The sequence below is a fragment of the Apus apus genome, chromosome 13, assembly GCF_020740795.1.
Source record: "Apus apus isolate bApuApu2 chromosome 13, bApuApu2.pri.cur, whole genome shotgun sequence".
Lineage (NCBI taxonomy): Eukaryota > Metazoa > Chordata > Aves > Apodiformes > Apodidae > Apus > Apus apus.
In genome coordinates, this window is record NC_067294.1 from 14,742,963 (window position 1) to 14,768,541 (window position 25,579).

General features: G+C 44.4%; 1 protein-coding gene across 3 annotated transcripts in view; it reads right to left on the minus strand.

Annotated features, from left to right (window-relative positions):
- Positions 1 to 232: 232 nt before the first annotated feature.
- SLIT3 (slit guidance ligand 3) overlaps positions 233 to 25,579 on the minus strand; it is a 481,507-nt gene continuing 456,160 nt past the window's right edge. For all 3 annotated transcript variants that reach the window (XM_051631304.1, XM_051631303.1, XM_051631305.1), the window contains 5 exons: positions 24,519 to 24,649; positions 9,362 to 9,516; positions 6,624 to 6,909; positions 4,677 to 4,885; positions 233 to 3,602 (listed from right to left, as the gene is read on the minus strand). In XM_051631304.1, coding sequence (XP_051487264.1) covers positions 3,364 to 3,602; positions 4,677 to 4,885; positions 6,624 to 6,909; positions 9,362 to 9,516; positions 24,519 to 24,649 — 1,020 coding nt within the window. In that variant the 3' untranslated portion in view covers positions 233 to 3,363. The remainder of the gene's footprint in view (positions 3,603 to 4,676; positions 4,886 to 6,623; positions 6,910 to 9,361; positions 9,517 to 24,518; positions 24,650 to 25,579) is intronic.

The window sequence follows — 25,579 nt, forward strand, 5'->3', positions numbered from 1 at the left end:
ATGTGGCTGAATTCATCTGTGCATCTAAGACTCCTAAAATATTAGGTTGGGGTTCCATAAAAATATGGATGCTGGTCACAGTACATGTAACTACAGCCACTCTCTGGCTAGATTTATTCAAGAGGAACCTCTGTAGTTCTCTCATCACTTTCCCTGAGCCACCCCATGTAGTCCAAAAGGTCAGACTCAACACCTCAAACACACATAGAAATAAGCCTCATCACAAGGTATGTTACAATCTTCCATAACCCAACAATTTATTTAAACTTGCATCACAATGAGAATCTATTAATAAAATACATCAGTTCACACCAGTCTGCATTGCCATTTTTTAAGGGTAAGCATCTTTCTTCACTTTATATTAAAACTTTATAGAGGTAAAAACTACTGCATCGTACCCGCGGTTCTTGAAATCTGTTGTAACATGAGGCAGGTTACAGAGGAACTTTCAGAGCTAATTACACTTTAGTTAACCTCACATTTTTGGCACATCTGAATGCTTTTTATTTTCTTCTTAACATAAAACAATTCTACAGCAAGTCAGAGAATCACTGACATAAAGCATCACTATCCAATGGCAAGTGCTGCCTAAAAGCATATAAAAATTGCATTATTTGGTTACAACAGATATTTTTAATTCTTTATCCCAATGCTTAAAACTGAAGTGCCATGACAGAAAAGGGCCAGGAACAGAGCCAGCCTTGCTGAGTTGTTGCTGGTCACTTTGCTGCATGGCCTCACTTAAATAAATCCCAGAGTGGTGTTGGTGGCTCTTGCCTGGCCAGTCAAGGCCATGCTCTGTCAGCAGCTGCAGGCCATGAGTCACTGTCACCTTCTTTCTCACACAGATTGCTGCTCAAGGGACAAAGTGAACACGATTTGGGTGGTGTTCAGGAGGGCCCAGGTTTCTGCAGACCTTGGCAGTTCAGTGGCTACAAATGGTGCAGCAGAGGAGGGCTGGTGAAGGGCTTCTAAGCCACTGCTCGGCCTGGCTTTCCCCTGCTTGGCATCATAGCACCTGCTTCTTCAGAGAGCAGTGTGTTTTAAGCAGGAACAAACATCAATGGCAGTGGTGTGCCAGGCACACATTGACACAAGTGTCTGCAGTTACTTGCATGAATTTTTAAAGCCTGTAGCTTGTGGGTTTGGGTGATTTCTGTTGTACACCACATACTCCAGCTGCTATGAGCTTCTGATGTTTTATTAAAAATAAAAAGCAGCCCATAGTACTTGCAACCATTATTGGTTTTCCCTGGCTCTTGAGCTGTACTGTTTCATTCAGAGTTTGGCACATTAAGTAGTGATTGTTTCATGTTTCACTGATTGCAGGCTCCACATACTGATATTTATGTTGTGAGACGGCTCTTATACTGGTTATGTCCCTTCTCTTCAAGTTGCTCTGGTAGTAACAAAGAAATATGAACAACCTGCTGCAGTTAAGGAGAGATTGATTTAGCAGAAGGAAGCAAAGCATGTTAGAGCATGATAGATGGTCACTTTTCTTTAGAGGGAAATAAACATTTATCTTTGTTGCTGCAGGGTTGCATCCTGTGCATCTTTCCAAAGGCCCAGTCAAGCAAAAGCCCCATTTCAACTTTCCTGCTCATCTTTGCTGAAGCCCCTGATCTGAAATACTTGGGTGAGACCAGTGAGTGTTCCCAAAAGCAGCTTATGGCTGCTAGGAATCATCTCTGAATTTACCTCTCTTAGAGAAAGAGAATTGAAGAAAGGATCATAATACTTGCTATATTAGGGAAAAAGAGAAATTACACTGATAATGGAACAGTTGATGGGATGTTTGAAACAGAGTAAGAGAAACTTGAAGGTATCCATGGTATTCTTTGCATGTACTTAGTGACCTTGAAAGCTAGCCCTGCCAAAAACCCTTCAAAAATGAAACTGACTCCCAGAGTCCATTTTTGCCTCACATTCACAGTGAGAAGTTATCCCTGCATTGACTTCTATTTCCTATTCAGCATTTGCTCCAAACACAGCTGAAGCTGACAGGAGTCCTTTGGGAGGCACGAGTGCAGGACACGCAGCGGTGCAGAGGGAAGGGCTTTGGCTGGATTGATCCTTCTGCCCCAAGTGCCAGAGCAGGATGGGATGGAGCTGTGACATCTCCCTTGTGCAGAGAAGAGAGGGCTGCTGAGGTGGGCAGATGTTGGCCGAACACCTTCACATGGGTATAGTGCAACTTTTGCTTCTTTAAAAAGCTGTGGAAAAATAGCCAACTGCTCTGTGCCAGAGTGTGGATGAACAGGCAGCTACAGCCCAGCTCACACCCTGGGCTCAAGGGACAGCAGGATTAAAAGCCATTCCATTGCAGGTACACTCTGACCCTGGCAAGATTTTCCTGCTCTTTAAAACCTCTGCAAGTTAAAGTGTCAAGGTGTGACAAAATATGTAGCAGTGCATTCCTTATATTTCATATACAAAAAAAGGCTCAAGGCTGGGAGCAAGAAGGCACAAACTTGGGAAATAACATAGCTGAGGAATTTACACAAAAGTACTATGTCATTTATTAGGCATTACTTAGCACTTATTTCACTTTTTCCCCCCAAATTTCCCAAAGCAACATATATTTCCCCACTTCCTTTCCCTTCGTCCCCTTCTTTTGGATAAAGCTGCCTGTGCTCTATAGATACAGTTGCTGAAGAATATACTGTGAACACAGATAAATACAATATACACAGAAAAAAAAAAAAAAAAAGCATCCTAGTATTACAATGGTCAACTAACGTTGTTAGCCTCAAGCTGCAGCAGTGCCTACGTGCTATAGGGAACCAGTTCAGGAGCAGCAAGCGGAGCCATGGCACAGGAGCAGGCTGGTGTGGCAGAGCCTGGCAGGGCAGGGACCAAGGGGAGGCCTTCCCAGGGGGCTGGGCAGGTGCTGTAAAGTCTCGGGGGTCTGCTCTGGGAGGAGACCCCCCCCCAGAGCCTCGGAGATGTCTTCAGCACGGATCAGCTCGGTGGCAGGTCCTTGGAACACCTTTGCATTTGTTCGTTGTGCATACGTAGGAAGTCACCCCCTCATTTCTCCTGTTAGGCTATGTTTTCTTTATATATATATATATTTATTATTTTGTTGTTTTTTTAACTTTTAACTTTTGATTTTTTTTTTCTTACAACTGTTAAAAAAGTTTCATGGTAAAAATAACTCACTATATGATACATATACCCAAAGTGGTGCGATACTTTATATAATAAAAGATGAAAATAGTCACTTTCCATAATAAAAATAAGTTCTATTTTTCGTTTATTTTACAATATACTTAATAATTCTTTTCTTCTTCTTCACTCTGAAAGTAAATAGGTCCCGTTTTGATAGCGATTAAAGTGGCAGGAGACTGGAGAATGGCTTTATAAGCATTTCGAGCAGCCGCATTCCACGTGTCTCTCCAGTTCTTCCGTGAAGGTGGAGCCATCCACACACTGGAAGAAGTATTTCCGCCTCTTGCTCCGCAGGGGGACGCAGCACTGCCCGCTGCCGCAGCTCCCGCGGCATTCCAGGCGGGGCACCTTGGAGGCAGTGGCACAGGAGGTGTAGCCCTGCTGCTTGCGGACGACTTCTCGAATGATCTCTCCTTGGCAGAGATTCTCTGGGCAGACAACAGAGATGGAAAGAAGAAAAAAACACAACAACAAAAAAGATGTCACTGTTTTGCTAGCTGTTCCCCAGGCACCAGCAGACAGCCCTGCGGGTGTAATGGTATTCCAGAGAGGTGGCACGAGCAGGACCTTCACTGCTTTCTTCTCTGTACCTGCCATCAAAGCAGAGCTGGTGTTACACAAATGTGTAATATCCGGCTGCAGGCTGGAGCCAAGCCGGCCTGCTGGCTTTGATCAGCTGTTCTGGAAGTGCCTTCATGAATGCTGAGTGCTGAACCCTGCAACACTCCTGCAAAATATGAATTGGTTTTGCTGTGTCTGCTTCTCCAGATCAAAGGTCAGCCTGCTCTACTTGACATTAGCAATCCAGGATACCTGCAGGTGCCTGTGCTGATCTGCAGTCACTCTGCAGCAGCCAGATATATTTTGGTGAGGCTGTACAGGTGTAATTTGGAAAGACTGTGGTTCATTTGCTGGAAAGGCACAACCTAAATAAAAATAATACAAGCCAGCTCTTTCCTTCAGTACAGGAACAAAAAAGGCAGAAGGGATGAAGACAGAACTCACTGAGTGTCAGTGAGCCTTTTCAGGTCAGGGCAGAAGAGCTGGACCCCAGCAAAGTCCAGCATGATCTATGGGATTTCCCAGGAAACTCACCCAGCTGCCTCAGAGGGAGGAAGCTGAGACTATTGCCACTGTAGACAAGCAGTGCCTCCTGCCTCCCAGCTCCAGCTCATGACATCTGCAAAGCCCTGGGTAAGACCTCCTTCCCTCACTGTTTGCTGAGGGTAAACCCCACAACAACATCTTTATCTGACCAGAACCCTGGGAAGAGCAAACCTCGATGATTTATGATCTCTAGAATAAAACCCTTTGTTACAGATGTCACCCTTTCCATCTGCTTGGTGAGCAGCTAGCTAGCTGTGGTGTGGCTCTTTTCTCCTCTGCTCAGAGGCTGACCTAGCTTTATCTTCTACTGTTTACCCCCAAATACAACCCCGTGGAAGAGAGCTACAGCTCCAGGTGCCCGCAGGAAGGCAGCCAGCAGGAGGTGCCGCGCCTACCTCTGTCGCACTGCTCCCCGCTGTAGTTGGGATCGCACTCGCAGGAGGCTTCCCCGTGCTCCGAGACCTTACACTGCCCGTGGTTGCATTTCAAAAGCCTGCAGGGACTTGAGGAATTGTTCTTCTTGTCACAGTATGTGCCTGTGTAGCCCTCCGTGCACTTGCAGGTGTAAGCAACGTTGGCCGCCACGCACTTACCATGCAGACACCTGGAGAAAGAGAAGCATTTAGAGCTGGCCTGTGTCAGACCTGAGAGATCCTTTTCCCAGGGATGTTTGGGTTTGGCATTTCTGCCTTTTTAGTTCCAGGATAGTAATTCAAAAGCAGCAGCTCAGTGTCAAACAGTCTGAAGAAACTGGGTTTTCAGTGAGTGCTGGACAATGTTCAGAGAATACATTTAGAACTTGCAATCCTTAGTGATTTCTTTGAACATGAGGCCCCTCCATGAGCATGGCCCAGTGCTTGGCATCCACCCAAGAGAGCTCACGTGTGCAGCAGCAGCAAGCACAACCAAGTGCCAACAATCAAGCTGCATGCCCAGGCTTCCTTAGCAGAATTGCTCTACAAATAATATCAGGTGATGAAAAACGGTGTGATAAATGAAGGCGCATGTGGAAAAGCTATGCACAGACTTACACTTGGGCAGTTGTAGTTGAAGGGTTCCCTGGCTCACGTGGTTTGCAGTGAGCTTTGGTATTTCTGAGGAATACCACATGGAGGGGGGTTAATGGTTAGCAGGTTCTTTGACACCATTCCCACTTCTGGGATGGGGACAGACTTGGAATGGAATGAGGTCAGGGAAGAATGCAACATTGTCCAGCCAAGGAAAAACTCCTCAGGGCTTATAAACCTTTGCTATACCAGGGCCTACGTGGCATAAACTCATGTCTTTATCTTATTTTTATTTTCTTTCTAGTACTTTAAAATTGCCCCCTACTTATGTTGAACATTTCATTTTTAAACTTGGAACTAAAAGCACAAATAATATCATAGAAATTCCAGGAAACATTTGAGCCTCTGTTTCTTCACTTGGGTCTTCATACCTGTGGTCTGTAAACTGTCAGGTGCTTCTCAACACCTGTCAGGGCTCAGTACTTTGCAGAGTTAGACCAAGAAGCAAGTTTGAAATGGTACCTCTGCCAAGCTGTATTCCTGCCCTTAAGAGAGTGACTATTCACTGTGTCAATTTACTTGTCAAAAAACATGTGCTTGTGAAAAGCCCTTTCCACAGATAGTGCAACCAAAGGAGCTTCTTAAACAAAAGTACTTATATCAGCTTGTGAAACAGCACTAAGCTGTGCAGACTGCAGGTCTGGGCTGTTCCTGTGTGTCCATGCCATAAGTAAGCTACTCATCCAGCATTTCTGATGGAGACATTGCTTATTGAGCCTCTGAGCTGTGACTGCTTTGCACTCCTGCTCCCTTGGCATGCAACTTCATGCTGTCCTTTAAACTTGCACTTTAAAGGGGTGTTTCAGAAGGTCATCTTTACATCAGCTATCTGGGAAATGTAAAACTGTTCACTTTGGAGTGCATAGTGGTCTTCAGGGAGTTAGTCTGAATGCTGGGTCCAATGCCAGTGTGAGCATTTCCCTGAACCCTGCACCTCCTGCTCACAGGGAGCTCTGCTCTGGGTACGTGCAGGCACTCACCACCTCAGAGGTAACCCATGCCCATTAACAGATTTAGACTCACAGCTGAAAGTATGACCTATACTATTAACACCTTGCTCACTCTCCAGGAGGAAGAGCTCATTTGGAGAGTGAGCAACATTAGAACCAGAAGTGGAAATTGAGTTGCCATGGATGCTGGCTCACAACTGTCAATGATTTAATGTGTGAACCCAGCACCTCCGTAAGTAGCCAGATGCAGGTTTACAAGATTAAATGTGAAACACACATTAGCTGTAAAGCCTCCACCCTCCTGTCAGCGTTCATGCAAGCTTACTTGTGGTTAAGACATGGGTCTCCAATCTCCTGGTCACACAGGGGGCCTGTCCAGCCTGGGTGACATTCACAAATCACACTTGTTTTCTCTAGGGACCGGCAAATACCGTGCTTGCAGATGTTACAGGATTTGCAGCCAGGGAGAACTCCCAGTGACTGCTGTGGTAAATCCTTGAAATCCTGCAGCTCGTTGTTGATGCGGACATCATGAATACACCCATGGAAACCACTTGGTGTCTTATCTGCACCCTGGCGCATGGAAGATAATCCAGTAGAGGTCGGGATCCCTTCAGATAAAAACAGAAAGGGAAGGTTTACTCACAGTTACAATGATAGCACATACATTGTAATTGCTAACATTTCTTTTGTCACAGCCCCTTGCAATCTTTAAAGAATTAATTTGCATAGGACCTTTGTGAGGTAGCACAGTCTCATTGTCCTCATTCTGGAAGTGGAAAGAAACAAAAATAAAATCACTTGCCCAAGCTTACATAAGAATTACATGACAAAGAAAACCCCCCACAAACAACAAACAAAAAAGCCCAGGGTTTTTTTTTTTGGTCGATGGCCATGTGTTCTTGTCCTTAGATAATGCTCCTTCTGTCTAGTTTAATAGCAATTATCCTTCTGAAAGGTTTAAGAATGTCTTTACTTGCCAGCAGGTAGCTGCCACTTCTGGGATACAGCAAGGAAGTCTGGCATTACTAGATGACTGTGTTAAGACAGGGAGTGGTAAAAGTGCACCCCATTGAAAGGAGTGCAGGGAGCTCCAGAGGCAGGGCAGTGCTTCAGGAGGCTGAGACAAATCTTTGTGGGAAGATCCTCCATGTTCTTCGAACACTTGGAAGATCTCACCTGCCCAGAGGGCCAGCAGATTCTTTTGGATGTTGTGTTCTGCCCTGCTCCCTGACCTCTAGTTGGGCTGTATGGCTGCATCTGCACAGGCAGGTCCTTCAATTTCCAACCACACAAGGCCTCTGGATTTGTAACCCCACTGTTAAAGATGGTCTTTAAACCAAAACATCATCTTTGTTTAACCCTGCTTTAGGAGGGAAGTTGCTAGACCAGGTGATGTACTTGGAGAAGTGGACAAAATTGTGGGCACATGAAAGCTCAGGTCTGTCTTAAAGCTTAGTGTAGGTTAGAACAATTGCTCTGGGGTAATTTAGTCAATGACTTTCACTCAACAGTCTAAAGTGGAAGGGCAGCTGGCATCCATGGAAATGGATGGAGCATCCATGGAGTGCTACACGCAGAGAGGAGGCACATGCAGAGCAGTGAAGGTTTAGAAAGAAATGAGAAGAATTTTAATGGGCAATAAAAAAAAAAATTGCCACTGAGCCCATGGCTTCTGGTATCCAATAATCCTTCATTTCAGGTCCCAAATTTGTCCTGTGAATGCATTTTTGTAGGTACCTTTTGAGAATTAGTATTGATCCACAATGCTCATCCATTAACACAACTTTTCCACATGATTACCTCCCAAGTTACCTGTGTATAAGTTGCTGTGGGGTTGGTATTTTTTATGCTGTGCTAGAGGGAGAAATCATGATGGCCTCACCAGCAGGTTATTTTTGATGCATAATACTCTTTACTAGCCTGTGACCTTCTTAATAGGAGCCAATTTTGAAAGCTCAGCTCTGTACAAAGCAAGATTAGCCAGTCTTCTGATTGATAAGAGCAATATTCAGAGTTCTTTTAGAAAGGTGTTATTAAAGGGAATTGTTTACAAAAGGCCTGAACAGCAAAAAGTGATGTTGGTAAGAGTTTCTGCTGTTGGCTTCAATGATCTGGTTAAACAAAGCCTGAAGACATTCTGAGTCTTTTATTGTTCTGCTGACTTTTGTATTTAGAATAGGCTGACTAAAAATTCCAGAACCCTGTGTTGCTGAAAGGAGATTTCAACATTCAGTCCAGAATAAAGCTGGGGGCTGCGGGGGGTGGTTCTGGCAAAAACAAATCAATTGGGCAGAACACAGCCTTCATTCTGTCTCTCATATCCAGACACCTAATCAGTGGGATACTCATTATTCTGAGCATCTGTTCCCAACTCCACTTGGCCACTCCTTCCCCCAAAACTCAGTACAGAATGGGAAAAAACTTATTTAATATATTTCTAATATTGAAGCTCTGGGTTCAGTTTCCAATGAGAAAACTATTAGCCAAGAACTTCTTAGCTAGCTTGTGTGTTAATATGGCTTGGAGATTTTAATCTTTCCCCCCCCCCCCCCCCCCCCCCAAAAAAAAAAAAATGTTTAGACCCCTATAACATTTCCAGCAGAAATTCAGCTCATTTATGGTATATTTAAACCTACTGACTATTGATTTGCTTTTTTGCTGTGACTGTCTGTGATATTTCCATTGTATTCTTCAACCACAATATCTTGCTGCCAGCCAGTTCTGAAAGCTTTAGAAATGACAAACTGATGGCTCTTGCCATGGCTGCATGACACAGAAACTGCCTGTGCTGAGGTTAACTTCCCTGGTCTGACCAAGTGAGCTTGTGCTGGCCGTGGGCTGGGGTGCTGGTGTGCTGTGGGGTGCAGAATCACAGAGTTGTGACAGCAGAAAAGCAGTGGTGTGGTTCCCAGACTCTCTGTTCAGGGAAGCAGCCTCTAGCAGATGGGAAACATTTCCCTCTGGTTTTCCCTCCCTGGAAAGTCCTCTCCATAGGATGGAAGATGATTTGCTTCTGAGAAGACTTGTTAAAGTCTCAAAGTCCAGGGCAACTCCCTGTACCTCCAATGTAGAGGGGTGTGTTGAGGCTGGCAGAAGGCTGTTTCTGGAGTTTTCCTAGGCTCTTGGGAGTCCCCTTGTCCACCACCAGGTTCAGAGTTTGATTCAGCATCACGAGTTCCACACTATGAAACTGCCCATCGTTCACTGTTTCCACACTAAAAGAAAAACAGAGAATTAGGAGATGAGGTTAACAACAAACTGCCTCTGTGCCATTCTGTGTCCCATACTACACCTTGCAAGGCTCTGCTCCCACTCCATGCTCCTCTAGGGTCACTGTGTTCTCAACATTTCTTCTAGTGTGAGCACCCAAGATAGAAATTTAAACACTGCAGGTGGCTATGCAGGCAGTACCTACACACACAGAACACTTGAGAGGGTGGCTCATCAGGAGAGCAGCTGCTGCAGCTGCGTTTCCCAGGGCAGAAAAGCAAGGATGTAGCTACATGTTACATTATTGGCTTTGGTGACAAAATTACTTAAAATCGCCGGTTCTGTGCTCTCAGCCATGACTTGTTGCCCCTCAGTCACACTGCTTGATACCCATGTTGCAAGCTGGAGCACTGACATGATTCCTTATTGTGTGGTTAGTCTAAACCCACTTTGCCAGGGGCAGGGAGGGGCTGCAGTCTGGGGCAAGGGACAGCAGGGGCCTCTGAAACCAGCATCTCCTCACAGCAGAAGTGTCTCCTACCTGCATGTGGAGGCATGAGGGCAGGCTGAGCTTCTTAGAACCAGAGAAGGAATTCAGGAGGTTTTGGATTATAAATGACTGAGATACTTTGCTCAATACAATACCTACCTACCTGAACACATGGAAAACTGAAAAATTGCTACTCCTCTTGAAGAAACACTTAGGTGTAGATTGAGGTAGGAATTTGGGGGTGGGAGGGAGGGAGCACAGAGTCATCTGAGCAGGCAACATACTAAAGGCACTGTGTATTATTCATTTCTCAGGCTTTTTTAACACTGATTTTTCAAATGCATGAAGCCTGCAGTGAGTCAGGTAACTCAACAGCTCTTTGCTAGTCTTCACCTTCATTCCCAGTTCAGTCTCCCAGCAACTGAAAGATGCAGTGGTTACAAGTCAATCTGCATCATACTATCATTTTTTATGTTCAGGGCAGCTTCAGCTCTCAAGTTTTTATGCTGCCTGTTAAAATTCTCTAAAAGAATTTGATAGCTTCATGCACTCCTAAAAGGGAGGAGGAGCAAGGGTAGGATTACCTGCTCCTGAGCAAAGAGGGTTTCAAATGAGTCTGGTAGTTACTGAGGTGATGGCAGTTTTCCGTGGCTGTAGATGTAATGAAATGGTACAGCCTCTGTTCCATACACTGCAAACACCAGTGCATCATGACAGCCTAATAGCAGGAGTGGTTACAGCCCAAAGTGGACTGTGGGCTATGGAAACTGCCTACATGCCAGTGTTGCCAACACATCTTCAGTTTGGTCTGCAAGGACCCATTTCCAAACTCCTCCCAGCAGTCTCACTAGCTGGGTGGTGGTTCTGTTACATAAGGATAAGGACAGAAAACACCAACTGTGGGATTTAGCATCTTGAGATACTGCTTAGCTAACAATCTGGATTTGAGATTGCTGCACAAGTGGTAAATACCACATTAACATGTAAAAGCTTAGTTTTAAGGGTGGGTTTTAGCTCATTTGAATGGCCCAGAAGATCAGCATCTTCTCTCAGTAAGTTACAAAGCCAAAGCTCAGATTCCTTCAGGTGTTTGATACAGCTGCAGTGTAGAAGTCTCTGAGCTATTTACCCAGATTCTCTTTTCTGTCAGTGGAGAGGAACCGGCACATTTAAGGAGCGACTCATCTCTGAGGATGAATCACCTTTTAGCAGGGTCCACCTCTCAAGCTAGGTGACCTGCTGCCCATCTTCAGCAACCAGGCCTGCATAGCTAATGTGTGAGGCCACTATAAGCATGGAAACAGGACCTCAACTCCAGAAACATACTACATGACTTGGAAATTACCAGCATTTAATTGTTTCTGGAAGGAGTTCTGTTTTTGTAGTGTTTTACAGTAGACCTGACATAACCAATTATACATGAGCAATGTCAGGCAGAAAGTCAGCACTGTGGGTGTTTCTGAGGATGTGCTTGTTTAAGAAGAGCACACTGCTGTTTCAGAACTGAGCAAATGTGCCTCTACTACCCCACAGGTTTTTGGGATGAATCACGAACACATATGCCTTTAAAAGTTCACATAAGATTACACAGATTATAAGATGACAGCAGTATGTGAGCACTTTTATTGCCTGGCTTTACATAAGTGGGACGTAACTTAGTTCTGCCACAGAACAGCTCCCAGGAAAGCTCTGCTGGCTGAGCTGCTTCTCCTTGACCTGCAGGAAAGTGGCTGGGTTGGGGCTGGATGGCAAGAGTGCCCCACAGAGCAAGGTCTTGAGAACCTGGGGCTGGTGGTACTGTATGAAGTGGTTTTTTTCAGAACAAAATAAAGATGACATTGTATGAAAAAAAAAATCGCGATCTAGTTCATCCTGTACCCAGTCTGGCTCAAAACACAGCTATGTCAGGGCCACGGCAAGGGCAGCGAGTTGTGTGGGCCAGGATAAGGGCTGAGGACTCATGCTGGACTCCTTCCCAAAGGGGATGTGGTGCCTGCATCTCAGAACAGCGAGTCTGTCATCACTGTACCCGAGTCTGCTGTATTGGGGCCCACACCTCTAGCAGCCTACTTTATGGATTGACAACTCAAACGAGCTTGAAAACAGCTGGTCCAAACTTTCTGTTTAGATATTCTTGAATCCTAAGTATCTGCCACATTACAAGAAGCAGCTGTGTTACAGCAACGTGCTGACTGGGTGATCCCTGTGTGCTCCCTGGCATATCTAACTGTGGTGTTGCAGCGGTTGATTCATGTGGGTGAAGTACTCAGGCTCCCAGCTGAAAGGTGCGAGATAAACGGAAATGCCTGTTTGTAATTGCTCCTCTGTGCAGAAGTGCCAGTGAAGGGAAGAAGTGTGGCCAAAACCCACCAGCTCTGACAGCTGAGCACTGAGGGGGTGGGATGGAAGGCTGAACGACAGGGAACCCTTCCCCGGTGGGATCGGTATCTGAAGCGAATGCACAAAACTGCATTGCTGTCTGAAGAAGGCCAAGCTATGACCATTTGTCAGAGGACAACATTATCACGTCTGGCAGGGCTGGCTCTTCCCTGGGCCAGGATTTCATAGGCATGAATCACTGACTCCTCCACAGTGTGTGCTGTTTCCAGATCCTGCCTTGAGTAACGGACAGAAAAAAAAAAGTCTGTGTGTCCTGGCAGTGGAAGCAGCCACCACACATGGGACTCACACCTTTCAGCATACCCAGAGCTGGTATTTTCTCCAGAAAGGAAGTGAGAGGTCCTTGTCTGCAGGTAAAGTGGTTGATATTATTCAATTTCAAGTTCTTCACTGTTTAACTCTGGATTCAAATAATCTTTCCCTGGATTTTGAGAAACAAAGTAATTTACAGCCATCACCCAACACTGCAGTTTTGTGAAGCAGATGAAACCAAAACAGGCAAAGCACTCATTTGCTTTTTAAGAAGATCCAAACACATGACAGAAAAGCTGGATGTGGACAGCCAGGATGGCAGAAAACCCCCAGCCAGAAGACACTTGTGTTAAAGCACTTACTGCTGTTGTTGACAGAAAGACGTTACAATGCCTTTGGATTTCGAGAGAGATGGAGACAACACTGGAGGAGAAACCAGCGGTGAGAGAAATGCTACATGAACTCTCCTCAGAGCCTCTTATGTATCTGGGCCTTTAGGAGACTCAGCAATCGTCTGAGACAGTTGGAGACAGTGGCTTGGCTGGAGATGAAGGGAACAAAGCCACAGTGCATCGCGACGCAGCTCGCAGCACAAACTTGCTGTGCTCGGCTTTTTGTGTGGAGGGGCCTCTTCCTGACCCAGCGCTCTGCGAGGCCTTTTATTAAAACCTTAATGCAGTTCTTATTGGGGATCAGGTGGTTTTACCGAGCTCTTCCTTCTGACACGGCCTGTGCTAAGTAAATAGCTGCCCGGGACCATGGGCTCAGCGTGTTGAACCGGCACTGCCGGCGGGTGCGGGGCTGCGGGGGGATGGTGGGAATATTGTGGGGTGATGTTGGGAATATTGTGGGGTGATGGTGGGAATAGCTGCGGGGTGATGGTGGGAATAGCTGCGGGGGGATGGTGGGAATATTGTGGGGTGATGGTGGGAATAGCTGCGGGGGGATGGCGGGAATATTGCGGGGGGATGTCGGGAACACTGCGGGATCACTGCGGGGTGACGCGGGATCACGGCGGGGTCCCGGGCGCGAGCGCCAGGGGGCGCCAGAGCATCGCGGAGAGCCCGAGTGGGCGCGCGGCCGGGCTCGCGCTTCCCGCCTTTATGCCTCACGAGCCTGGGCTCGCGCCTCCCGCCCGCGCACGGTCACCCCGCGCCTCAGCACCTCAGCCCTCAGCCCGCACCTCAGCCCCTCAGCCTTCACCTCAGCCCGCACCTCAGCCCTCAGCACCTCAACCCGCGCCTCAGCCCCTCAGCCCGCACCTCAGCCCCTCAGCCCGCACCTCAGCCTTCACCTCAGCCCGCACCTCAGCCCCTCAGTCCGCACCTCAGCCCCTCAGCCCGGCCTGGCGCTGCTCACCCACCCACCCAGGCACCGGATCAGGAGAACTGCTCGGAGCTGCTACGGCAGCTTTACTTTGGCTCACCACAAAGAATTTCCTTGCTGAAACAGATTTCGCCCTGTCACACACCTGACAGCTGACTTGACACCACCCAACGCCTTCCCTGCTACGAAGGTTTCCCTGCGGTAGGGTTAAATTAAAATAATGTGTCTGAGCACAGCAAGGGAGAGGGGACAGGAGCTGAAGGAAGAAGCCAGAGGGCTGCTAGATTTGAGCCAACTGCTTTTCTACAGGGCACTAACAAACCAAGTCCCAGATTTTGAGATTTTTCCAAGCTATCAGAGAAGACACTAATGAATTTTTAGCTAATTTCCAACTGCAGTGCTCTGGGCCACCACCATTGGCTAGTCCAGAGTTTACAATACATTTTTGGTTTTGTTGTTTTTTTTTTTTTTAAAAAGGGACAAATTATGTTTGAAGCGTAACCGTTCGAAGCGCAAGCAAGGATTTTCAATAATTTAATAATTAAACTTGCTAAAAAGTAAGCAGCAAAAGGAACCAAAAAGACCAGGTTTATGGAAAACGAAGAGACTCCTCGGGACCCAGGAATTCCTCCCGTGCGGCCGCCAGCAGCCTGCCCGTCTCCTCAGACACTGCACAGGCTGCACTCACAGGCTCTACAGGACCCTCATTTCAGTCTTGTTACAGGCTTGATACTGAGAGACCATTTCAGTTCCCTCCCAAGCGTAATCCCTCCTCATGCCCCCAAAGTGCGTATCTCGGGGGAAAGGAAGCACCGCACAGCCAAACGCTGGGGGTCGGCAGGAGGATTCCTCTGGATCAGTGGGGCAGGGAGCAGATCCCAGCTGGAGCTGGCTGGCCCGGGAGTTCCCTGGTGCTGAGGGGGGGAAGCTGCTGTCCCACCAGTGCCCTGCCTCTGCAAAGGGGTCACACTTGCTGCTCCCCACCCAGCAGGACTCCTCACCTTTCTTCATTACACTCATCTTCTCATAGCGCAGCTGACGTGTCTTGCACCACCCGTTACATTATTTTCATCGAGGTTATCCTAACCTTTCATTGGTGTCCCTGAGGGCTGGCCATGGCACCTGATCCGATCAGCCAAGGAAAAAGAGGAAAATACTGGGCATGTGGGGAGAGCTCAGCTTCCAAAGCTTGTGAGAAGGCCCCCGGGTCTGGCACCTTCTGTTCCCTCTGTGCCGAGGCAGGAAGTGTGGAGCTGCCCTCCCAGGGGAGCCAGGCCAGTGGAGAGGGCTCTATGGAGGAGTCATTACAATTCCATATCAGAGGGAACTGGGCCTCATCTGTCACAGCAGTTCCAGCAAGATGAGCCTGTGGACCTACTGCACAGGGGACTGGACACAAGCCATGGACACAGCCTCTGCCAAGGGCTTAGACTCCAGAACACAAAGAAATGAAGGGAAAGGTATGTGCATTAAACATAATCTCTCAGGGAATATACGAAGGAACTGGTTTCCACTCTAATTTTTTATCTATTTCTCCTCTCTCTCCTATATTTTCTTTCCCCTCTAGTCCAGCCCCAAGCACACACTGATATTATAAACACTTACTCCCCTTGCTTTAAAACCCATGAGACATGTAGAGCTGAGCCACTGTAAATATGCCAGTGAACAGAAATGCACGAAAGGATTACAGTATTCAATTTGAACTTGTAAAATTTGGGCTTTGGGGTTATTTTTTACACTGACATGTAATGTACCTTCAGTGGTAGACAGCAGGGAACAGCAGGGCAGAGAAGTCAAGAACAAAAATAGCTTTAAGTATCACAGCAAACCATGTCACTGAGGAAATGTATAACCATCAATTATGCAAATGAGGACATACATTCATTAGCTGAAGTCTCCAGATTTTCCTGACCTCTGTCTTAATGGGGATGTGCCTTCACTTGAAGTGCAGAACAAAGCAAACACAAGTGACTGGGGAGTGAAGGCCATGGAGAATGCTGAACTTAGATAATCTTTGAAAACATTTGCAGTAGAAGAGAATAACCAGAAATACATGTCCAGGAAGAGCTTATAAGGAGCTCACGGCACATGGGGAGGGCAGGCACCAGAGAGGAGGTACCAAAATCAAGGAACGCAAGGTGAGAGCTGCAGGGAACTGCACTGAGATGTTGGGGATTGGGAGCCGTGAAACTTATACTGTGCGAGACTGACCTCAGGCATCAATGGTGATGGTTTTTCACCTTTCCAAGCTACAGTTACTTCCTGCCCTTAGTTCGTTATAATCAGTCTTTTGCTCAAAATAGATTTAAACTTCTCCATGGCAACAAAGGCAAAATCGTAATTGCAGTAGTGTTTGTGCTGCCGCTACACTAACACATCACTTCAAGCACTATCATCTTCAGAAGCCAAATAAAAACCACATGTTGAGAAAAAAAGATGAAAATGCTAATGAAACACAAGGCTAGAGAAATAAGAGGTGAAAGAAATATATTAAAGCACTCAAGTTCACTTTCAGCTTAAAATATACTCCCTTTTGTCTGTTCAGTCCTGTTTTACATGACTCGGGTGTTAGGTCTCCTAGGCTGAGAGCACCCAACATTAAGATTTCTTTTTTCCTTGATACTTCCATTTTCATATGCTTAGTTTTATACCTTTTCTCCTACTTACAACTCTGTAGACCACCCAAATAAACCATCTTTCTCTTCTTGGTGTTTACAGCCCTTAAACACCAGCAGCTGATTACCGTATCTCCCTTAATGATCGTTTGGCCAGGCTATGCATATCTAATTTCCAGTCATAATTCAATTGCTGCAGTACCCCTGCCAACAGTGAAAGTTATTGTGTTACAGACCTTCTGAGGGAAAAGCAAGGACCTTTTTTATACCTCTGCAACGTGCAGTTAACACAATCCTGACCCCTTTCCCTAGGTTATTCATAAAAGGGTCAGATTCGTGGCGACAGTAAACACTCCTTATTTTCAGGGAGTTCTCACAGTGTCCCACTCTCAGGGTCTTTACTGTAACATGCAGCATAGACAATAACAAACCCAGTAAATGCTGAGTGTAAAAACAATCACTTACAGATTCTGCAATGCTATTCCTTCAATCAGTTATCCTTAAAGAGGTGACACTGCAAACGGTGCAGAGGAAGGCAGGCCCTGGCACAGCAGCAGCAGAGCGGCGGGGCGGTGTGTGTCCAGGTGTGTGGCACAGCCCCTGCCCCCCAGCACTGGGAACAGAGCAGGGTGCTCAGGCTTACAGTTTAGTGCTGTATCAAACCATACAAAACATCTCTGCCATTCAACTGGGTATCAAATCTCAGGCTCTGATGAGAAAATCTGCCAAGTGTCTTCACAGAGCCATGTCACCAGGGGCTATACTTTACAGCACCTATCCCCTTTTCCTCTCTGGAAAAAACAAAGGCATCTACCATTTAGCAGCAGGGACCAGTGCCACTACCGAATATAGTTAAAAGTGCTTCCAATTAGAATGACAGACACAATGATGGGTTTTATCTGAAATTGGAGGCTAAGCCTGAGGAAAAAAAAAAAAAAAAAAAAAAAAAAGTTGTTTCTATTTAAAAACCTGATGAATGGCCAGGAAATGAAATTGTTTCCACCTCATTTGTAGCAATTTACCTACCTCTCCCCCCACAAAAATAAACAAGATCTGTTGCTATTTGACAAACCAGAGTAGCTGGTACCAAACCCACCTTTTCCAGCAGCAGTGGGGCATGGTGGCAAAAGCCGAGCTGTGGGTCACATTTCTATATGGGGAAGAAGCACTGAAAGAATTGTGCACAGAGCCATGTTGCACCTCTGTGATCACCCTCAGTGCCAGCTCTGCATGCACATCTAACAGAGACTGTACCAATTGACTCCAGAGCCTGGTGCTTGGTATGAAGGGGATATAAATCTACCACACATAGTACACATCTAAACTTTGTGTTAGTCATCATGGTTACAAGAAATTTACGGGCAGAAAAAAATTAAACGTCACATTAGCTTGCTACATTTTGTTGTAATGCAAAATCTTCACAATTCAAGACAGGAGCAAGTCATTAGCGCATGGGAAGTTTATAAAGTAATTTTGACTATGATTATGTTTATTCCATCATTGTATATTACAAGAACACTTCAACCTTACTCTGATGTAATCAGTATTAACCAGCTTTGGCAATACTGGCCTAACGGCCTGTGCTATAGCAAGAAAATACCTTCAAAAACACTTTTGCACACTTTTCTCCCAGTTACTCACTGGAAAGAGTTCAGCACAAAAGCATGATTTCAACATGCAGAAGCCAAACTGACTGCTCAGAAGGTGGACTTACATGGGCACTAATTTACAAAGGCTCAGGAATTGCCACGAGCACTGTCACGGTGTCACTGATGCTCTCAAAAGAAATAGTGTGACCATGTTACAGAACGAGCGATGACTAAATCAGGTTATCTGTTGGGGTGGAAGATATAGTTCTTATTTCACAGTTACTTTGGGCTTGGCTGGACAGTTTGAAGGCTTGAACTGAACTGGATAAAACTCAACCCAGCTACTGATTTTGACAGGAAAAAATCTTCATCTATAACATGGGTTTCTGCATTTTCATCAGCCATTTTCTTTTGCTGATAGAACTACATTATTTTTAGTCATAGTCAAATCACTGTAAATAACAACTTTTGGCTTCACCATTCATTTTTATATAAACCCAAGACTACTGTCAACATGAGTACCTGCAAGGCACTGAGCTACTTCTAGAGTTCAGCAAGCTTCCAAAAGCAAACATCTTCCTTCTTGGTGCTATTGAAAATACTTCTGAATGGCCAACACTCTATACTGCAAAAAAACAATGTGTCATAACGGATGGATCTGCTTTCCATCTTTAGGCATAATCCTGTCAAGCGTCCAATACAGTCTAGTTCACAGACTGTAGTGTAAGTTCTCCTGAGCTCAATGGCTAGTGCTGAGGAGGAAGATAAAGCCACGCGTGCCCCTCCCTCAGGCATGGGTGTTAGGGCAAGTCAGCAGCCCCTGCAGGCTGGCAGCACCCAGGTGTGCTGGTGCAGCCCTGCTGCTGCTGGCAGGGGACATCTGCCTGCAGCTTAGACCAGTAGCCCCAGATTTTGGGCCCTGAAGATGGTGACCTGGAAGTCAGAAAATGTAACTTGTATTTTTGTCACTAACACGGGGCAAGTGGCATTAGATGGCCTTTTTCTACCTTCCTGTCCCTGGTACACACACACGCCAATGCCAGCCTGCTTTGTGAAAGGTTTTGCTGCCTTCTGGTAAAACATCTCACTCTGAAACACATGTAAGGTTACAAATGAAGCTCTGGGTCTGCAGCACAGGGTTTCTGGTTACTCAGATATTACACTGAGGGGAATGAGGTAGGCAGAGGCAAGGAGAGAGAGGGGAGATGAGAACCTGTCATTCTTGCAAGAGATACCAAGGAGATTTATAGAGAAAAAAAAAGAATTCAGCTTAGCAAGAATTTGCCTGCTAAGTCCTCAGGCAGCCTAAAGGACAAAACTTTACCCTTCTTAAGCTTCATTTCAGCAGAAGAAAGTTTCTGAATTTCATGAAAGTAAATATTTGATTCTGAACCTAATGATAAAAGTTGACATTTTAAGGTCTTGGCCTTATATTTTCACTGTCCTACTACACAAAAATCCAAGAAAAACTAGGGAAATGCAATATTTGTAGTTTGATGAGAACTAACATACTTGGGGTTTTTTATCCCATTCAAATACACCAGAGTCCTTTATAACGGCAAAAAAATTATTATTCTTTGCCTGGGCTCTTGCAAGATGTATAAGTACATTCAAATTTCATAACTTTTACTGTGCAGTTCAGAGATTAATACCAGTTTCTTTCATTATATTCGATGCAAAGTCCCTAAGGAGTACCTGAAAAAACAAGAGTGTGTGATGGAGATAATAAAATTAATTTCAAATATACAGAATTGTCAAGAGCTTAGTGATGTCTCATAGAAATCTCTGAAAAACAATCACTTTAGAGACCATCCAGAAGTATCAAACAGGAATCCCACGAGGGACAGGCACAGCACAAGCTGCAGACTATGAAGGTATTAGAAAGGAAAGGACCAGTCATGCAGTGAGCTCTGCAAAGAGACTTTTGGTGAAAACTGGGTTTGACAAGCTCTAATAATGATCCTAAGAATAATTCCTCTCTACAAAGGCAGTGAATTAGTGGTGAAGCCTGCTAGGCTTTTTTTTACAGATAAGCAATTGCAGCTACAGAGAGGTAATTACACAAAAATCCCATCTCATATTTTTTGGAAGATGTGAAAATTCTTCCGTCACCAAAGCAACTGTTCAACCTCAGTACCAGAAGCACGGATAAGTCTATGAAATCTAAGTAGAGGACGAAAATCCTTGAGTACTTCCAAGTTCACTTCTTTGGAGCAGCATGGCCAGGAACCTGTTGTTGGATGATGAGAGCCGGTGGTTGCACGGGCTGCTCCCAGGCTCCAGCCACCACAGGCAGAGGCTGAGTGGTGTGGAGCAACACAGGGAGTTTGTAAATAAATCTGGGATAAGAGCCTCGTCCTGCTCCACAGCCTGGAGGGAGAAGGAATCTCACCTTCCAGAGACTCACAACACATTTCTGAAACACTTTTTCTATTTTCAGTGTATTTCTGTACTTTCTGTGCACAGACAGCCAGATTTCATTTTTCATCCCTCAGTCATCTCACATAAGGCAGATCCAGTAAGAATTTAAGCTCCCTTATTTCAGGCCATTTGCTTTAACCACAGGAAGATCCATCTCTGTTCTGTAAGAATTAGCCAGACCATGAGAACTGCATGATACAATCTATAAGAAATATTTGCAATTATGTAACATTTTGGAAAAAACATTATGCAAGAATACTTCTAAAAGGAATTGTAATGTAATTTGAGTGAGAGCTCTGCAGAAAGACAAATACAATTAAATATTGTATTTTCCTAACTGCCTCCTTTCTCACTGCTATCAGGAAGCCTGCAGGAAAACGTGATTTTATAACAATGGTGTCTGCATCTTGCTCTATACCAGATATGACAGTCTGTATGCAACACAGCAATCTGGGAACTCTGGAGGAAATCACATCAATAGTTTGTGTCAAATTTCTATTTTAAATTTCTATTAGGAAAGATTAATTTAGCATCCAAATCAATAGGAGTGTGTAGTAGCATAAAGCCTATCAGAAAAAAATTGAAAGTATGGAAAAGATGTAGGGAAAAAGACTGAAAATAGGAAGCTCTCCCTATAGAATGCAGTTAAAGAGATCCCAGTGTCAATGGCTTAATGCTGAAACTACAGAATTACATTATCTTTGCTAATTCAAGCTTTCAACCATTGAAGCATGGTGGTAAATAAAAGCAGCACATTCCTCATCAGTTGGTGTCTTTAAATTAAGGTGAGGTAGCTGTGTAAGAGTTGCTTTGTATTAAGAACTCACTGCTGGCTCAGTACTAAGCACTGTCATGACATGGAAGAGCCACTCTCACCAGTGCAAAAACCAGGAGGTCAGTAAAGCACTCAGAAACAGACTTGTGTTCTCACTTATGCTTCCTCAGAATAATTAAATAGAATAAAAGAAACAACAAACAGGAATCCTACTTGAAAAATGGATCTTCTGTATGATGTTTACTATGAAATCCAGGAAACTATTATTCTGCAGCTTAAAAGTGAGGAGTTCCAGTAACAGACCAGTCAGCTTTTCTTTTAAAAAGGCAAGTTCAATCATTGCATATTCATGCCTTAATTGTATTTCTTTCTAACTTGATGATAAATGACAACAGATTTTAGGTAGTCTTTTCCACTGGACATTTGCTGACCTTTTTCTGACTACAGGAAAACTCCAGTGCCACAACATTGTAATGAAAACATGTAAAGCAAATCTGAATGTTAATTTCGGGCTTTTGCAGATTAACTTTGTTCTGCAGTTTTTCTGAACCCTGCTCAAAGGAGCAACTAAGGTGTAGAAACAGGTCCACTCCAACAGCCATAGACAACCTGCCTTACAGGCACAAACCCTGGCTGTATGCTAAGGGGCTGGGGAAGTATTGCAAGGCAACACATTTTGTACTTCATCCTCCCAGAATCCTTCTGCTGAACACTACTGAAAACCACCACCAAAGATGCCTTACTCAGTGCTGACTTCCTGTCTGACAACAGGTTTTATCTTATCCCTACAGGATATTACATGTATTAGCCAAGTATTTTGATAATTTTAATGTTCTTAAGTACTATTAATAAACCTTATCATGGAGATTCTGATGAAGAATTACAGATAACATGGCTTGCCAATGCCTTCCCACATCCCATCATGGGAGCACCTGAAATAGCCAGCAAAACATCTCAGTTACAACACAGGACGGGGTCATTTACAGATTTCCTGCAGCTGTAGCTGGCACAGTTCCCACCAAGCAGTATTTTAAGGCCTCCTCCACTTTTGGCAGATTTTTCTGAGGAAAAACAAGAGCCAATACACTGCTCATCTCTTCCAAGGAGTGGACCCTTCGGAGGACAGCAGTGCCTGATATTGCCTGTGAAAATTAACCTTATAGTGTTTCAGTAGAGCTTCTCAAAGGCAAATAGTCCACTTCTGCTAAAATTGAGATTTAAATGAGGCATCTAAACAAGGCAGCAAGTAGCAGGCAATGGAGAAACCAAATGCTTTTACCAAGGGTGAGGCTAGGGTCTGAATGTTTCAGGTTCTCCTAGTAATCTTTTTTAAAAAAAAAAAAAATGAAAAATTGTAGAAGTTGAGGAAGAGTTCCAAACTTCTTAAAGTTTAGGTAAAATGCATCACACTGAACCAGCTATTCATTTAATCAAAATGCAAGTTAGGAGACAATATAATTAAAAGTACAGATAAACTCATGGGAGCCAGTACCAGGTATAAAAATACTCATTTCCCTGGAGAGAGCCTCTAAATCACCCAGAGGTATTACCAACAAAACTTAGAAATTATGGCCAGTGGCTGAATAATGGAAGTGATTGACCACTGTCCAAGCTACTAAAGGAAATGCAGGATTTTCCATTGTTTGGTGTTTCCCTGTCAAAACTCAGTGCCAAGCTGGAGACCATGTGTTAGCCAGAGCTTAGACCTTTGCTAAAAGTCAAACAAGATATATAGGGAGGTCAAACTAGTTCCACTCATGCCTTCTACCCTTAAGGAGAGAGGCGGGTTTCCTCTCCATTCCCCAGCCCTTAAGGAAAACAAGTATTTTAATCTATTTAGAGGCCCTTTTGGACATTCTTTAGCTACAGTTTTTCTCAATCAACCTCATCTTTTCCCATCAAGCTCCATGCTAATCCCATTTTGCTCCACTCCTTAAACTAATAAAAGATTAGAGTGACATTTCAGAAAGGGCATTGTATTAAGCAGCTTCTTTCCCATCTCAACTGATCACACAGTACAAAATGTAGCAAACAGGCCATTAATCTTATGGTAATGAGGTGTCAGTCTGAATGGAGACCTCCTCCTTGATCAATATGAAGGGCGCAGGAATAATGAGGACATTGCTGCTCACCACTTCCAGAAGCTTAGCCAGGTCCCTAAACTGTTGTAGTGGTTGCAACAGCTCTTGTCACTGCACCGCTCAGCCCTTGACAACAGAGAGCAAGCATCCACACCCATCATCACCCCCTGTGTTGCCCACACATCATGAGCTTTTCCCTGTGTTCTAATTAGTAGCCTAAAACTGTTAAACAACCTCAGCTTTGCACTGATTTGAAATCAATTAAGATTAGCAGCCACACACAGGGAAATTTTTCACATCTATCCAGCTGGTGAAAACTACTTGTTTCATTCCTACAGAGGACAAGTGATTGCTCTTCCTAGTGGCACCCCTGCACTAGCATTATCCAATTTGCTTTCATACAGGGAAAATTTTCTCATTTTCCTAAACAAATCACCATTCTCCTTAAAGCTCTGCACAGCTACCATGCTCCTGTGGAAGCATGGAAGACTCATGTTTCAAGTTTTACCAAGTGCTGAGAAAACTGTCAAAAAAAATGTACAAGCAACACTCTGACTAGTGGTATCTGATGACATCCTTTCACTTGTGCCAACAGGATGCTCTTCCTTAAAGAATGAGGTGGGCTGGGAAATCCAGCTCTTCTGCATCCACAATGCCATGAAACCACACCAAACCCAAAAGGGCTCCATGTGGTCACAACTGTATGTTTACACAGAACAAACTGGAGCAACAGGGCTTAAAAGTAATCCAAAGAGAGTTAACCTGGGGAGAGGGCTGCTAGGGGAGCAGTAGAAGACATGAGCAGCATATCTCACATCAGCACAACATATTTCTGCAGTCACAGTAGGACAAGGTATCACTGGTATTGCCAATAAATGCCTATTTTTTACCATGAAACCTCTAGCTAAGTCTGTTCTGATTTTCTTATTTAACAACACACACAAAAGAGATACAGTGAAGTAAAGAAAAGGTTCTTCTCCCATTTGCATTTCTTAGAAAATTCCTACCTCTCTATCTTTTTTGGAAATCAGCTGTCTTGGTGAAGCTTAGCTGTTTACCTGTATACTGTGGTAGGTGGAGAGTTCAGCGTGTCGTAGATGAGCCTCACGTGTCCTTGGTACAACTCCAGAGCCAAAGGATCGTTGTCTCCTTTGTATAATAAGATGCCATTGTCCTTGTCTGTTGCTACCTGTGAAACATTAATAAACAGGCAAAGTTGTTTCAGAATGATTAAAAAATAATTAAACCTGTATTAAAAATAATACCAACATAATATCTGCAATTAAAATATTATTTAATAAATCATATATATGAGCATCAACAAGAGCAAGGGCCACGAGGCACAAAAAGGTCTTGGGGACATGGAGTGGGCTCATACACAATCAGGTCAGCCTCCCACTAAGGGATGGCTCCTTTGTTTCAGGTGAGAACCAGTTTTCAGGAGGTAAAAGCTGCAATTTATTTGATCCCTGTCAATAGACTGTTGCTGTATTTTTGGTGACACATGAATTTATTTCTCAGCTACTACCCTAGCTTGAAGTGGAGGTTTAGAAAATCAACTCTGGCAGTAGCAGGAGTGTGTCACAATAACAAGCAAACAAATTTCAGCAGGTGCCGATCTGTTCACAGACTTTCTATGATCACAAAGAAGGAAAAAAGGATCTATTCTCACATTTAGCATAAGCATGAATTCTTCACTCAATCCAAGTTATTAGCAAGTTATGCTGGTTTCAGATGGGACATTTAGAGGGCCAGGAAGAATAGAGTAGCCCTTGTCCCTCTTGCTTTGATGTACATCAAGGAAAAAAAATATCTTGTTCACTGAATCAAAAAACAAGGACTCCACTTCCCCAGTCTCCAGCTCTCAAATATCCCTAAAGGACAAAAGAAGGGGAAGAAAAAAAAAAAAAAAAAGGATGGAATTTTGGATACAACCTGCCTGACATTTTCACAGTGCATATTTATTGAGATTTCTTGCTTAGTAATCAATTCAATAGTGATTAATTACTGGATGCAAGAATAATATTCAGCCTGGGAAACAAGAAATGAGAATATGATCTTCATGTGCTTTCTGTAATAATCCCTTTTATTCTTCAAGCTATGGCTAATGTAACTTGTT